The sequence below is a fragment of the Pipra filicauda genome, unplaced genomic scaffold, assembly GCF_003945595.2.
Source record: "Pipra filicauda isolate LSUMZ 115617 unplaced genomic scaffold, ASM394559v2 scaffold119_size3216105_pilon, whole genome shotgun sequence".
Lineage (NCBI taxonomy): Eukaryota > Metazoa > Chordata > Aves > Passeriformes > Pipridae > Pipra > Pipra filicauda.
Window position 1 is genome coordinate 1,149,315 of NW_024103651.1, and position 17,038 is coordinate 1,166,352.

At 42.5% G+C, this 17,038-nt stretch overlaps 1 protein-coding gene across 3 annotated transcripts in view; it reads right to left on the bottom strand.

Annotated features, from left to right (window-relative positions):
- Positions 1-17,038, bottom strand: part of CAMK1D (calcium/calmodulin dependent protein kinase ID) — a 216,898-nt gene that overhangs the window by 116,774 nt on the left and 83,086 nt on the right. For all 3 annotated transcript variants that reach the window (XM_027728223.2, XM_027728222.2, XM_027728221.2), the window contains exon 2: positions 7,661-7,792. In XM_027728223.2, the coding sequence (XP_027584024.1) occupies positions 7,661-7,792 (132 nt within the window). The remainder of the gene's footprint in view (positions 1-7,660; positions 7,793-17,038) is intronic.

The following is a 17,038-nucleotide window of genomic DNA, read 5'->3' on the forward strand; positions in this document are numbered from 1 at the left end:
GTGCTTGCAAACGAGGTAACTCTTAGCTTTAAACATGTGAATGTAACAAAGGCAGACCTTATGCATCCAGATATAAAGCTGAGTCCTTTATCGAACTGTTAGATCTTATTAAAGAGTCTTTATGCATCTTAACAATTCTTTCCTTTTAGGTAACAGAAAATGGCACATATAATCAGATACTTGTACCACTGAAACACAATTGTAACCATCTTACCAAGTATTAAACACTGGGAAATAGGATATATATTCTCATTCTTCAGCTAAGTGCTCTGAAAGGACCCTGGCTTTGTTATTACAGCTATGCACAAGACAGGGTACCCAGGGAGGTGGTCACAGCACCAGGCCTGACAGAGTTCAAGAAGTGTTTGGACAATGGTCTCAGGCACATGGTGTGATTCTTGGGGTGTCCTGTGCAGAGGCAGGAGCTGGACTCAATGATCCTCGTGGGTCCCTTCCAGCTGAGGATGTACTATGATTCTATGTAGCATAGAAGCAGACATCGCCTAAAGCTGACAAAGCCATTCTGCTAACTTGAACCCATCTTAGAACAACTATTTCAGAAAGCAGCTGTTTTCTCCATAACACACAGAATTATTTTAAAAATCAGCACACTGAGTGATGATGTGCTCCCATCCCCTCTGACCAGCACCCTCCTCCCAACACAGATATGCCATTTTTTGAGATGAGTCAGGGTATGGGGTGACCTTGAAGAACAACAGTTATGCAAGGGAGATCTGGTAAACCATCACCATCCAGAAGAGAAGACAGCTGTGTTGTCACCCAGCAATTACAGTGAAATGCCTTAGCCCACAATAACCTCCTTGAAGGAACACAACTGTCTGGGTATGCAGAGCACGAAGGGGGCTCAGACACAGAAACACCACACACTATCCCTGAAGGTAGACCCAGCACACTGCATGTAAATGGAACTGTACAAGACCAGAGAAGATACAAAGGATTTTGTTTGTGTTTACAACTTCAGAGGGGATTTTTTTTCTCTCTCATTTAATGTATTTTAAGGATTTTTAAGATGCATTGATCTGTTTCCCTACATCTGCTTACATCTAATCTAGCATGAAATGCAATCCAGGCAGTCCTGGCTGCAAAGTCCTTCCCCGAAAAGTTTCCAGCATCTTAGTGATCAAGAATGGTGTCAGCTTTGTTTCAGGTTTCATGTTTTTTTCACTTGGATAAATTCTTTGCAGAAGGATGATTTACTTAACAAGGAGCCAACTGCTAGTGCCAAGGCAGAGCTGTCCTGTGCCATATCCACATATAAAGGGTCATATTCCTTTTCGCTTGAAACTGGAGAAGGGCAATTCATCCAGTCTGCATCTCCTTGATCCAGGAGATGATCTCATGGTTTAAGCTGATGTCAGCCTCCAGGCATGCCCAACTGTCCCCCTACCCTGAAGCATTTTTATAGATCCTGGCTCCTTTCCAAGCCTGCCTGCCTCCCTAGCAGGGATGCCTGAAGAAGTGCCCAGCAGTAAGGGCAGCTCCATGGGCAGGCACTGAGGTCCCACCGGCATCCAGATCAGCCCAAAAGATGCTTGGGGCAGTGATGAAGCATACCCATGTGTGGTGCCAGGAAATATATTCTTGGAAAGGCCCTACCCTTCCACCACTGACATCAACATCATTAATGGCACCACCCCGTATCACCCCATAAGTGGTGGCCACGTCTGAGCAGCCTGAGTCATCCTTGGGGGTTCAGAGCCCCAGTGGTTTTTGGGATGCCCTGATTTTGCAGCTGGCAGGGCTTGGAGTACGGCAGCACAGGGAGAGCAGAGTCAGCCTTCTGTCACTCCAGCGCAACTGCAGTGCTATGAGCAAGCCAGGTTTTAACAAGTAAATCTACATAAAAGCTTTCTCTGAAAGTGATTACTTAATATAACAACCAGCTGTCTCTCCAGTTCTTGCTGAGGCAGCCTATCTTCTCACCATTATTCAGAGAGGGGAAAAAATAGGGGAAAAAATAAAAAAGCAGAAAGCCTATTTTGTCTACAGGGTAAGCAAAGCATCAGATGATACCTGACAGACAGAGATGACAAGTGCTTTTTTAATTTTTTTTTTCTTCCCTAGCCATTCCATCCATTTCTTGACAGTAAAAAGAGCTCTTATTTCTGGGGTGCAAAGAAGTAATTAGTCATTAGTCCCTTAAATTCAATCCCATAGCTTTTTGTGCATCAGCTACACAATCTAACTACCATCACTTTTATGTTAGTACTCAACTGTGTAACCTCATACAGAAAAATAATTACCATAGGAGAACATCAGTGGGCACCAGAAGAGCCTCCAGACTGGGAAACTGAAGTATGGGTCTTCAAGGGCTGTATTTTTTGACCCAAAGACTTGAATAGATGGGCCTGTCCCAGAAAGTCACTGAAGAACATTCATCTGAATTAATTAAATGGCAGAATTTATGTTAGGGCACATTAAACTTCTGCATGGCCAATTTTATTCAGAATTAGTGTGGCCTTTGATTCTGAGTTAAATTGCACAGAAGAGTTTAATAAGAGGTAACTAATGTGTTTCAAAACTAAATTTGGATTAATCTTCCCAGAGGCTATGGGGTTAGCTCTGGAGGGATGGGGCCTTACAGAGACAGGAACCTGGGACAGAGAGGTTTTACAGGGATCTTGTCAATGGGCTGCTGAAAAGGAGCAAAAAGGCTCGATTTATTTAATTATCCTTTTAGCCTTTATGTAAATCTTGAGAAGGAGTGATTCTTCCACATTTGTTATTGAGGGTGTCCTCTTTAACACCAGGTACTGCACTGCCCTCCAGGATGGAGCACGGGGCCCCTTTAACCATCATTTGATTTATGAGAGAGCAGGAGCTTCCACACTTTCACCCACATTAGGAAAACTTTTCATTGCTGCTTTTTGTTTAGCTCTGTGATGGGTACAGCCCTGAGTTCCCAGATTTTACAGGAGGATGCCTCCCCTCCTCTCTCCCTTCTTATTACAGCAGCAGCTCCTGGCTGTAGGTGCAGGCATTCAAGGAGTGAGGCAGAGCCAGGGCATGAATCATTGCATGAACACCCCATCCCCCTGTCTTCCAAGGAAACAATGGAAAGCACCGGCAGAATTTTAGCTGACCTGCTAGGAACAGTTCCCTCAAGCTGTTTCACAGGAAAAGTAGCTTCAGACCCCAGTAAGACATGGATCTGATTTGTAATAAGGAATTTAACAGTGCCTCTTCTGGAGGATCTAGGAGAGTAAAGAGGAGGGGGAGAGCATAAGAGACACCTAAGTAGTTTAGAAATTATTTTTAAAATCCCTGTTCAGCAGAAACTATCTAAAGTAGAGTATGATTTACTACATAAATAGTATTGCTTAACAGGGCACTTTCATGTGCACATTACTACCATTAAGCAATCAATACATCTGGGTGCAGGGCTACACACAGTTTATTGTTCCTTCCCTCTCTTTGCTCTGACTCAGCACTGAGTCTGTATGATTGTGCAGGTATTACCCACGGTAACAGAGAGAGTTTCTGCTTATAAATAATGGTGTAGGTAAGAAAAAAAAACCCAGAACAAAATCAACAAGCAAATCAGGCATGTTTCCCTCTGACTCTTACAAGCATTGTTTTTTCTTTTTCTATTTAACTAGAACCTCAGATTGCTGCTTCTCCACAGCCCAACTCTTCACTCCACAGCCCAACTCTTCACACCACGTACTTCCCTCAGGAACCTGTCTAGCAGATGATTCCTCTTTCAGCGTGTTCACACCTGCACAATTACCATAAGTGGAAGAAATTTCCGCTATTCTACAGCAAACAATAGAAAGGATCACATTTCTCTTTCTGCTCCAAACCAGAACACAGTTGTTTTCAGGGCAGGTTATGAAATTCCCCACGTCAGGTCAGAAAAAGTCTGTGTCACACAAAGGCGTCTGTGTGCTGTTGTTCCCCACAGCCAGGTAGTTAATGGAGCTGTGATAGTCCTGTCCTAGAGATCCCATTTTCTTCCTCAAACAGATTCTAAACCACAGCATGTTTTCCATGTCTTAATGTCTTAACTGAAGACATTAAGAAGACTCCTCTCCTGAGATATGGCACCAAACGCAGCTGTCCAGTGGGACGCTCACCCTGCTCTGAAGCTTTCTTTTAGGCCTGAGCTCAGCAAGGTGAGTTCAGCCTCCTCACCAATTTCACTGGAACCAATAATTCTCTAAAACTAGACACATGCTTAAATGCTTTGTCAGGCTCAGGCTCCTGGATTAACTGCAGACTCAATCTCTCCCAGCACAGCACTCGACAGAGAGCTCCTTCCCACTCTGTCCCCACCCATCCGAGTCTTCGGGGAATGTTGCCATGGATTTCCACGGGACACAAAAGAGTCCATATTGGAAGAACCCTGTTAAGGTTGCTAGGCGTAAATATTGACTTAACGGCTCTTCCGCCTTTTTTCTTTTTTAAGAACAGATTTGTTGGCCATGGCTGGAAAAACAGAATTATGGAGTATGCATGATTCACTCTGGCACTCACACAAACATGCAGATCAGTTGGCTGGCAGCTCTCTCCTCTGTTAGCAGAACATCGCTTCTAAAATGTGTCATTTTGTTTTGGCACCAAGAGCATCCGAGCCCACAGACAGAGAGATAAAATCTCCTACCTTCCATGTACTTCACATGGGGATCACTGACCTTCCCCTACACAGAGTATAGGATTAATACTTCCAAAAGCTTTTTAGTTCAGACACACAGAAGGACTGACAGAAGTTCTTCTTTCACACTAAAAGCCCAGTTCAGAAACCTCCCCTGTCACACCCACTCTTCAGTGTCTGCTGACACAAGAAAGGACAGGAAAATAAATGCAGGTAAAACTGTTTATTCAAAAGTCTTTTGAATAAAGGCTGTTTCACAGACAAGAAATACTGAGACAGACAATAACTCCTGTGACAGAAGGAAAGCAGCAGAGAGAGGGGACCCAAGGCTTTTGGTCACTGGATTCATGTTTTCATCACCAGAGTCTACTGCCTGTAGTACTCCATGCACAGACTTTTAATCCTGAATTTAAAAAATGTTATTTAAAATATGACCTCAACACACAACATAATTCAAACTTTCTTCCATATTGATTCTGCCAGATCTGAATGATTTGGCAGGACTGGCAGGGCGACAAACCTTCACCAGTGCAGCCTGAGGATGCAAAGTGTAGGTGGCACTTGTGTGTACTGATCCTAGACACGCCAGCACAATCACTGACTGTCCCTAAAAACCTGCTCAATCACTGACTGTCCCTAAAAACCTGCTCGCCACACACAGGGGCATTAGCAGCTCACACAAGAGTTGGCAGAAGCTGCAACTTCATTCAAGATCCCCCAGCTGACCCCCATTTGACACACAACCGGGGAACTCAATGAGAGTTGCCTTTCACAACACTTGACAGATATCTGCCAGAAAGCACAGAGCTTATCAGGAGGAAGACAAAAATCTAATGATTGAACATAGGGGGAGAAAGTCCAGTGTCAGACAAGAGATCCCACTCTGACAGATCACAAGGAGTTTGCCTGCATTTTAGCTAGGCAGGCTGTCCTTTGGGACTTTTATCATAATGCAAAACCAGAAAGGGAAACACATGCGTGCATTTACGTTTGTTTGCATCCATCCCCTGCCTCTCTACACCTTCCTCTCAGGGCACAGGGACCAATTCCTCCTGCCAGACATGCTCTGTGCACATCTCCTTTAGAAGAGGTTCTTCTTAATGGCACATTAAGGCTGTGGCCACCTCACAGCTATGCAGGGCAGCCCAGGGCTCTGGCATCCCACTCAGTCATCAGACAAATTAGCCTTCCCCACTCAGTGTTAAGCTTTCAGAAACAAAAGCAAGGACACTTAGATACCTTTGGAGCTTAGCAACAGATGCTCAGGATCCATTCAACCTGCCTCAAATCTATTTTTACTGACAGCTTTTGAAGCAGAGAATTCATTGAACAGAGAAACAGGTTGATATCTCCTCTCCTCAACTGTATGCAGATCTACTTTGTTATTTTCTAAACGTTTCCTTGGTGGCACATACAAATTCAATTCTGCATCTGCAAGCAAGGATGTCTATTTTCAGAATAAAGGCAATGACATGCAAAGTTTGTATTAGCAACAGCTAAGTAGAAGAATCCGGGGGAAAAAAAAAAAGGAAAAATCTCTTTTAAGGTCCTAACGTGCATAGGACAAGAGACTGAGTAGATCTAATTGCATGAAATTAAGGAATTTTCCGCCTACTCACTCTCCTGCCCTTGCAGCTGGAATAGCAAAGTCCGGGTGCTGCCTCCTGGTTTCTCAGGAAATTGTTTGCAGGGAACAGAAACATTTCACAACAAAGAAGCAAGAAATAAACTAAATGATTTCTCTGCTTTACCAGCCTAGGTTCAAGGCTGATGCAAGGCAATTCTTACTGCATGTCGATATTGCTGCTCTTATACCCCACAAATGAGTACCAGGGGACAAACCCATACACATAAAGACTTTTTCAAGCTGTGGTTATTGGTCATAATTATCTGGTTATGGAGATGGCAACGGCTGAGTTTTATGACAGGTTCTCAGTAACTCTACACAGCAAGACAACAGGCTGCATTTCTCACTGGGTTTACATTGTACTGACCTGAGGTGGGCCCAGCAATGGAAAAGCAACTGCTACAAATGTTTGTAGTTCTTTGGAGCCCCATTTATGTCCTCCACTTAAGAGGATCCCCTCTGTCTACTGAGGTGGCTGAATCTGCCCTTGAACCAGCTCCTTTGCCTTAGGCTGTCTGAGCATTTAGTTCATCCAGGTAGATTTTAGGATCTGTTCTGTCACACAGTGCCCACATGATCGGCCATCAGCTTTGACATGACCAAAAGCTGGGGCAAGAAGTCCCACTTGGGACAGCAGTGCAGCAAGAATCAATGTTCCAGTCCAACACAGAGTTCTATATAATTGTACTGCCTTTAACTCAATGAGAAGTTTACTTTTAGAAGTTTAAAACAAACTACATGAACTAATCCTACAGTGACCAATCTCTCTCCATTTCCTAGAAAGAAAGTCAAGGGTGATGAGTTCAGATCCAAATGTCTCAAATCAGGTGAGATGAATCTGTAAGATGAGGAAGAGATAAGGATCAAGCCTCTAATGACTACAAGGAATTCATAGCAATTGTGAAATGCCTTTTTGTTATGCATATGTTCCAGCCACAGTGAGGAAAAACTTCACACTGTGGACAACCCCGACAAATCTCCTCCCAGAAGTGGCAGAGGTACCTCTCCATGGCACAGGTTACCACCATCTCCTATGACAATCCATAGCATGTCATAATTTCAGAGCACTTAGCATACAGAATGTTTTATGCATTTGAAAATTATAACCTGCTCTTACTCTCCTCAAAGCCCTTGACACAACTGCTGATACAATTAGTGGATAAGGACTTCTTAAAGCATCAAAGACTTTACTGCAGCCTAACTCCTCTTCTTTCCAACTTTGCAGTCAGTTGGTTGCGTTAACACAAAAGAGAACCAGAGCATTTCTCGAAACGTTTTCAGCACCATTTAAACTCGGGTCATCTTATCTGCCTGTGACGGGCTGAACAAACCATCAGTCACATTTGTCAATCATTGTTCCTGCTCCTTAAATGCAAGAGTCTAAAGCAAAGAGGCAGCAATGAAGGTCTGATACTCACTTTCTGAGCACTGCAATTTCATTCTCTATGCTGCTTTCCTTTCCCTTCAGTGCCTTCTTGGGAATGCACTTGACTGCAAAGAGTTTCCCACTTGCTCTCTCTTCAGCCAAAACAACTTCGGAGAATGCACCCCTGAAAGAAGAAAGGAAAAGCCATGGTTTAAAGTGGTGCTTTTTCTTTGAAAGCTGTTCACTGAAACACAACCATCAAATATAGTTCTGGTGTTTTTTGAAAACTGCTCTTGTTAATCACAGCAATGGCATGACGAGCATCTTTCTTTGCCTTTACAAACATATGCAGACATTTACACTCAGACAAAACATTAAAGGCTTACCAAATACAACAATTTTATAAAAAAAGCATAGTCCACCAGAAATATAAGCAAAGCTTGAAAATGAGAAAGTACCATTTCTGCACACAGGGGCATGGACCACAGCCTGGCTGCTGACTAGGCAGATGATGTACTTTTCCCCTTTCCAAGATTTTTGGAGGTTTAATTCACCTAGAAGCACAAAGCCCCTAGGATTGAGATACACCACTGCCAAGAGTGCTCCTGGTTCCTCAGTCACCACAAGAGGTCAGGGCCCCCACTCTGGTCCTCCCTGGCAGCCCAGAGCATCTCCTCATGTTGGCTCAACCCTGACTCAGGCGGGGAAGCAGAGTCAGAATTTCTCTATGTATGCAGAGTTATTCCACAACACAAACTGATGTGTGTAACCACTAAAGCCAAAGAATTAGATTAAATCACGAATCCAAACGTGGGCCTTAATAGCAGCCTCCCTATGGTTACCCCAGAGAGGATTACACAAATAAAGAAACATCATCACAGCAGCCAGCTGCTAATTGCCAAGAGTGGGCAATGCCTCTCCTTCATTAGGTTATTTCCTAACAGTGTATTGTTTCTTGCACTCTAAATGCTTCCTCCAAAGCGTCTGGACCTGACTGAGAAGAGGCCAGGAAAACGTTACAGTCAGTGCTATATACACATTTTTTGGTTCTTAAGAGTTTTTTGAGCATTTGAGCATCACTCAGACACTGCTACTCTGGACTTTGCTGTGCTACATTAGGATCATTCTTATATTCTGGAACTTGTTTAGCAGCAAGGTACTGGGCAAGAGAGAGCATTGGCCTGACAAGAAACAGCAAATCTTTGCTCCTATTCACCAAAACCTCCTCCTGAAGCACCCACTTTGTCCAAGAAAGATCAGGTCCAAGGACTTATCTAACCCGATGACAACTGAAGGGTCAGGTTGAGCAACATGGTCTAGTGAAAGGTGTGGTATTGTATTGAATTGCCCATTGCATGGTACTGAATCTTTAAAATTCCTTCCAACTCAAACCATATTTTGTTTCTACAAAACAAAAATGCTCTTTCTTTTATAATTCCCCTCATCAGCAGATTATTCTGTTCTCCTACATAGCTCTCTCTGATAAATTCTCAGGAGCATGCTGAGCAAACCCAACCACACTCTAACCTGCTCTTAAAAGTTTAATGTTTGATCACAGCCTCATTTTGCTACCACCAAGTTTCTCTGGCTTTCATTACCCACAACTTCTGCTTATCTAGACGTTTGTGGATAAACAAAAGCATTTCCTTTCCTGGTCAGCCTCCTCCTTTTTTGTCATGCACTTCGATGACACAACCAGGCGGCTGTGACCTCACCATAGGTTCCTGAGTTGCAAAAGAGCCAAATGAATCATTAAGCCTGTGGATAAGTGGATAAGCAAAAGGAAGAGACTGATGCTTTGGAAAGAAAGTGCTTGCTTATTCAGAAATGCTTTTGCAGCCAGCAGTGATAGGGAAATAGTGATAGGAAGTTTAGGAATGTAGTTTAGGATTTTGCACGCTGTTACGGCAGATGTTTGACAGATTGTCTACACAGGGCAGTGAACCTCTGAACCAAGAACCAAGAACATTTTGCATCATTTTTACTAAAAAGGACAGACTATGACCACATTTATGCCACTGAGTACTAGAATGATTCACTGTTTCCTGCTTTGAGTATAATCTACCACAGCACATCAGAGCATCATGGGCTCCAGTCTAGGATCCACCCAAGTGATCCAAAGGGCTTGCACAAATAAGCCACCCAAAGTGTTTTTAACAACCTGTTCTTTGGTTTCCTCTTATCAACAGTCTGAGTAACTTTATTTACCAAATGAAATTTTCATCCTGACCTTCATCCCTGGGACAGCCAGACCAGAACTGCAATAAAATCCTTTTGCTGGAAAACCCTAAGACCTCTCGGTGCTTACCAGTTTTGGTTACAGACCAAAGCATTCTGAAACTCACAGGGCTGCTCCTAGTTCTATTTCATGAACCCTTTAAGTCCCATCTGCTTAAGCTTTCAACACTGCACTTCACTCCACCTGTGTCTTGAACAAGCTTTTTGCCTTCAGTTAAATGCTGTGAGAAGCAGCATACACATATCAGTCCTTTACCGATCACACAGCTCTCCCACTGTTTACGATATTATAAAAACACAGGGAGCTCCCATCTCAATCTGGATTTCATTGTTGTTTTCAGACAACAAAATGATGGAAGTCCCTTTATATCCCTCTGTGCAAGAAAGCTAGCTTTGGGAAATTACTCTATTTTAGCTGGCTTCATCATTTTGCTGGATTTCTTTCTTTGCTTACCAGGATAGACATGGGTTTCACTGGCTGGAAAAAGCCCCTGTGAATTTAAATGAAATTTTTTTGGGAAGCTCTGAGATACTCTTAAACCCAATGCCATATCTCCTTAATAACCTTTCTCATTAAAGCATGAAATAAGCTGAAGCTCAGCTAAAATGTTTGCTCACATGTCAACCCTGGGCACTGACAGGACACTATTTTACATTGATTTTTGTATGAGGCCATGGCATAAAATTGCTGGTGCTGGGAAGAGCCCCCAGGCAATGCAGGGAGAGAGCTGGGGTGGATCTACCGGGAAGGCAGGAGGGTGATTTGAGGAGGTAGATGTGACTTAGTCTGCACTATCCTGAGCACTGTAAATGCTCCTGTGTTCACAGAGCAAGGGAGCAGGGCAAAGCAACAAGTCAATGCACAAAATAAAGTTAAGTGAAGTGCTGGAAGGAAAGAGAAGGGAGGGAACAGATGCAGATAGGGATCAGTGTTAAATAGAGATTCAGATGCATAAGGCAAGAAGAAAGAAATGGTAGGAGGGAGCATCAACAGAGGAAAGGCAGCAAAGAGACTCCTGGAGTCTGCTGGAGTCAGGGAAGAGTCAAAAATAATACCGAATAGATGGGCAAGCAATTACCATCATTTCAAACTTGCAGCTGAATTCATCCACCCTTAATGGCTCAGTCCAGCCTCCACTAAACCCCTCTTGGCTCACACATGAATAGGTAAATAACAGATAGAAAGTCAGAAAGACAAGGGTGCTTGTTTTCATGCTAACTGCAAAGTATCCTACAGCAAATTCCCCACCTCCGCAAAAAAGTTCCCCAGAACTACCAGCATGGCAGGCTTGCTAAAGAAGAAATTTTTTCCTTAAAAAGAATTATTATGGCCTTTAAAATCATGATTAATGAAGGGATCTGTTTATCTCCAAGAATTTATTACAATTCTTTATTGAGGGTTAAAAATTAATTGTGTACAAAATTCTGTAAAGAAGTTTGGGTTCTGAAAATATTGCATTTTACACGATCAATGTGACAGGACTTTTTGTTTCAAGGGCATGGCTTCCATTAAGCATCATCAAACAGTGTTACACAATAAAAAGGAAAAAAAAAATAATACAGGAGACATTAGGCAACCAGAATGCTACAGGTCTGCAGGTCAGAGAGGGCTCTGGATTAAAACCCCACTTCTCCTAGCAAGTACCACATGGTGTTTATAATGATGTGATGTTCCCAAGAACTGACCTATATGTTTGTATTTCCATTGTCATCACACTGAGCCTAAAAGAGACTCATAAACCTTCTTGGTCAATCTTGCATTTTGAATCATGAGGTTTTATCCAAAATGTCATGCATGGAAAAACAGGATTTCTGTGAAGGACACAAGCAAATGAGGATTTTTTGATTCTGTGAAATACCAAGGAAGGTGTTTCTCTGCGAAAATTTTTGGGTGAGTTTTATTTTCTTCCTCCCCAAAAATATGGACCAAAAAGAATTTTCACACTGTCATATAGATTTATGATTTTTTTAAATAGAGGAAAGAGGTTAATTGATTAAAAGTTACGATTTTAAAGGTGTCTGCAACGGTTGGGATGTCCCATTCCTTTCAGATGGAAAAGAAGTAATTGCAGCCTTTCCAACACGCCCAGGGACTCACTCTTTGCCTCTCTGAAGAAGGGCTTCAAGATCCTTCAGGAACTTTCCTTGTCCTGCTTGGAGATTATAGCAAACAAATAAAAAAGTATCATGGTTTTGAGGAAGTAGGACAGTGGTGGAAATGGGTAAATGAGAAACTTCTGCAAAATGAAACCACCTTTAGCTGCCAAAATACATGTGCAGCAACAACCTATTTCTGAAAGCTTTGACCATACTATCATTTACCCCAGAGGAACTACTCTTTTCACACTTCTAATTAAGCCATGGAATAATTTTATGATTTAGATAATTTCTATACGAATTAGGAACAACGCAAGAAATAAAAGAGGTTAAAGGACTTGATGGGTGACATTGAGATAATGGCCAGTTCTAGAGGGCACTTAAGGTGTTCTGACTTCTCACCCCTTTGCACACACCTGGACCATGCAGTATCCTATGGGATGACAATCTTTTATAGTTTCAATTAATTTAAATTATTTCTCATTCAGTTATTTGATCTAGATTTAAAGATTAGAATTTCAAGATTAACACTGGAATATGAATGGGATTCATACCCAAACAGACTGGCTTTTCTATGAGAAAGCAATGGTAGCAAGGCTAGGCTATCCTGCAGATCAAAGCAAAATAAAGAACAAATAACTTCCTCCTTCTTCTGTTTGAACTACAGTTTAATATGAACACTGAAATACAATGGACAGCATATACTGTGACAGCAAATCTGTTCTCATTCAACAAAAAAATTGCTGTCACAAAAATACTGACAAAATGAAGATGAAGAGTTGATGGGGGGGACAAAACTTCATTTTTTCCATTCGACTTCCATGTCGAGCAGTTTTCCACTGCATTAGCAGGTGTTCTGTCACACTAAATCAACAGACATAGCCAGGAAACAGATTTCACATCTTCAGGCTGCACATAGCTAATGTTCTTAATTAGGATACAGTTGGCTTTCCGTGCGTACTTTGCCCCAGCCAAACCATGGAAAAAAAAGTAGTGAACACTCATCATCTGAAAAATATACCATGTCCACCGTGAAGATCGTCCTGAGACAGGAGACTGAGTAAAAGCGAGACCAACAAAATTAAAGGTAATTTTCGTAGTGAAGCCTTGGCAACCACACTCAAATTCTGCTCCTTGACTCCACAGAGAAAGGTGACTTTGCACTGCACCACAAACAGAGGCAAGTATGTAAGAAAAAAAATCTTCAATTCCATTTTCAGATCTGTGGGATGAGCTCAGGCTATTTTTTTTTTTTAAATTTTCTATTCAGTTGTTTCTGTATACACCTCTTCACTCTCCTCACACATGATCCAGGCACAACCCAGCACAAACCCAAACTAAAGCTGAAAATAAAGTTTTTCATTCTGAAATCACATCCATCAATGACAATATTGTATTGACAATAGCTGCATGAAAATGAATTTACAATGTAATTTTCAATAGCTCAGTGATGTCTGAGTGGAAATTTAACAAAATCAAAGTGTGGAGGGTTCTTTTAGAGAGCCAGGAGGAAAGGAAAAGGGTTTGGGGACTGTGTCACACATGGGTACAGAACCCAGATATCCCTACACATTCCCAAGAACTGGATATAAATTTATGGGAAAAGAAACACAGTGACTAATCTAGTTGCAGCCATCCATTCTTTGGAGCACAAATGCTTTTTCTAGCTATTTTCATTCATCAAACACACAGTTCCAGCCCTGCAGCCCCTTCTATGGCAATTCTTCCCCTGCCTGGGCAAGAGCACAGCAACTGGGATCACTGTATTAACACTGGTATTTTTAGCCTCACTACTCATTTAACTTCCACTAAGCCACCCAGCCACAATTAGAAATGCTGTTTCCTACCTTGGGGCCCAGTGAATGTCTGCTCACCACACAGCCCTGCCCTGGGCTGTGTCTGACCCTGGTTCCCCTCTCCAGGGCTGATCCTGATCCCCACCCAAAGGGATGAACCCCATGGAGATGCCTGATGCCCGGGGGTGGGGCTACTATTATCCCATTACTGATGATAAACAGCACTTCCCACTGTGCCAAAATGCTGTTGCTGTAGCCTGACGGACACTCAAACGATGGCAAGGGGAAAAAGTACCCTTTTCTGGGTGTTCCTGTAGCAAGGAGCTTCTTTCTGGAGCACTGACACATTTCTCTCTGCCCTGAGCCACTGCCCCATGACAATACCCTCAGCATTTTGTCCAAGTTAGGTTACATTAAAACCATTGGGGTCCTTCAATGACCACACACTTCCCCACAATGTGAGAGGACCCTGGGAGCCATCGTGCCCAGGGTGGGCAGCACATCCCCAGCTCCAGACTCACCTTTCCAGTCACTTTGTTGCTCCCCCTTTAACACAGTTTTTGGGACAAAGTAACCACAGCAGTACCAAGATCTCTGCTGGGATTTATAACCATGACCATTACAGAGACACGCCACGATATCATGCTGCAGGTAGAGCTTCTTCTTTCCCCTCCTTATAAACCAGTTTGGTTTCCTCCCACCATTGCAGGGTGACTTGCTGAGAGAGAATGAGCAGCAAAAGCTTTCATCTCGTGTAGTCCCTGAAAGTTTTTCTATTTGTTTGGATTTAACTTCCATTTCCTTGGGTACTATTATCTACAATTACAACAGCTTAGTGTTTTGACAGTTTTTGTCACCAGAGTCAGCTGCAAGAATTTTAATGACAATTTGAGGCTCATAATTTCTTTCGGTTTAGCTACTCAGTATTTTATAATCTCAGGGGGAGGAAAGAAAACAACAACAACAACAAAAAAGACCCCATCAAAAGAACTAGAATTAAGATTGGAACTCCATGTCAGCTACTTAAAGGAAAGCTACTCAGAGGAAAGATACTTCTATGAAGTCAGAAAACAACAAAAAAGTAGCACATCTTAAAGCATGAATTTATAACAATATAGTTAAGGTGGTTTCCCCCACAACTCTGCCTCTTCCCCTGGACCACCTATACCAGAACACAACCACATCCTTAATGAGCAACAATCATTTTCATTCAAGGAAAAATTGCTGGAAGCTATTTAAACCATTCTGTAGTTGAAATTAGTTTACTCCAGTATGAATTTCAAGGTCACAGCAGGGCATGGCACGCACCACTAGCACGCCTTATCACTGAGGAACTCCCTTCCCTTCCTTCAAACATGATGCTGAGAGGCACCAGCAAAGGTGCCACACTGCTCCCTTGCACCCTGAACACCTCTCCCTGCCCACCACCACGAGCCAGCTCAGCTCCAGCTTTAAGGGCCAGCAGGGAAATGCCAATTTGAGACCTGTGTGGTAATGCAGGCAGGAGAGCAGAGCACTGCTGGGATGGCATTCCCACGGTGCTTGGGACACTCCAACACACACTCCAGGCACCAAAGCACATGATCAAGGAGACTTCCAGGCAAGAAAAGCCATGATATGCAGAGCAGAATGAGGCACACGGGCTTCAGTGCCATAAAACTTGGATTCAAAGATGAATGAACCACACAAAGCACAGAAATTAAGCCAAAAAGAAAAGCTTCTGAAGAACCTCTTCCCCTTCTGAGATGCACTAATTTGTTTTAGCTGCCTGGTGTATGCTAATTTAATAGGATGCTATGCAGTCTGTTCTGAGACAGTGATGCATGGATGCTAAAAAGGGAAACTGGCCCAGCTCAGATCCCCAGTCATGTTTGTTATTGCAATCCTCTTCTTTCCTGAACTGTTTGCTCCTTTCTGATTAATCCTGACCCCTATCAGAAAGGGAAGTATTGTCTTTAGAAGCCTATTACATTTATATTACATTGTCTATGGCAGTCACAGTAGAACTATACAGAATTAAAAGCAAAACGTGCAGTTCTCTGTGCTGAGAACCTCCTTCCATTATATACTTGACAAACGAGCTGTTAAGCAGGTTTTTTCTCTCCACTGATGATCACTTTCTTTCCAAAGTGAATATTTAAGTACCTTTTTTCCACTTTCATTTTTTAAGTCAAAAGGAGCTCATTGTCTCCCAGGGTTTATCTGATGGCAGCATTCTCACAAGAAAATAACCTTTTTTTCTTCTAATAATGACCTCAAACCTTTCCTGAGGCAGAAGTGATCTCCATAATTATTTTTTTTCAAAGCGTTTCCCTATTCTGACACTGATAAATGCAGGGTCTATTATTTCGGGAGATCTTATCTGGACGTATAAAGCAGATTACACCAATTTGAAAAAGCATGTTTCTTCTTCTTCTTCCACATGGAAACTTAAGAAAAGATCTGGCACACCGTGGCATTCTCCAAGATTTTGCCTGGAACAATTTTTATGTTCCTTCTAAAGAGTTCTTTAATGAAGATGGAACTAGCCCCTGCCTAAATGTCAAACAGCTTTGCAATTGTGTCTAAACCATGGCAAATTTTCATTTAGCCAGGAATTTTTGTCTAAAGGTGTCTGGACCTCCACAGATCCAAGTTGCATAAGTCTGCACAGCACCTCATTCATTTGGGTGGCATATATATCTCTATAAAATAAAGCCACAATATCAGTTCTGGTAGTCTTCCTCAGTGGTGACAGGCAAAGAATTGTATCACTTGACCTGTGACTTTCAAACACCAACCCCATCTTTCATGAGCTGTTCTGGCCACACTACAGATGAGGGACTTGAGTAACAGGAACTAAATGGATCAGTATGACACCGGGGGACATGGTTTAGTGGTGAGGATGGCAGCGTTAGGTTAATGGTTGGACTCAATGACCTTAGAGGTCTTTTCCCCCCTTAACAATTCTGTGATTCTTCTTACGTAATTACTTAAAAGCTGGGAGCTTTGCATGATCTAGAAGTGTCCATTCCTGCTGTACTCTGAGAAGCATCTCCAACAGATGCTTACATCACATCCAAAAATATATTGAGGACAGCCCACTATGACTCTGTAGGATCCTTAAACCCTGTCAATCAAAAATTCTCCATTCCATTTGCTGCGTGACTCTGGTCAAAGAGACTATCTGAGATAACCAGACATCAGTGTGGATGATCACAGCATGGTTCCTGCCTATTCTAAGAACAAATTTAGATTAGATAACCAGACCATGAAATCAAGGCACATCTCCTAAGATCCGCCTTTTCCAGCTTAATCCT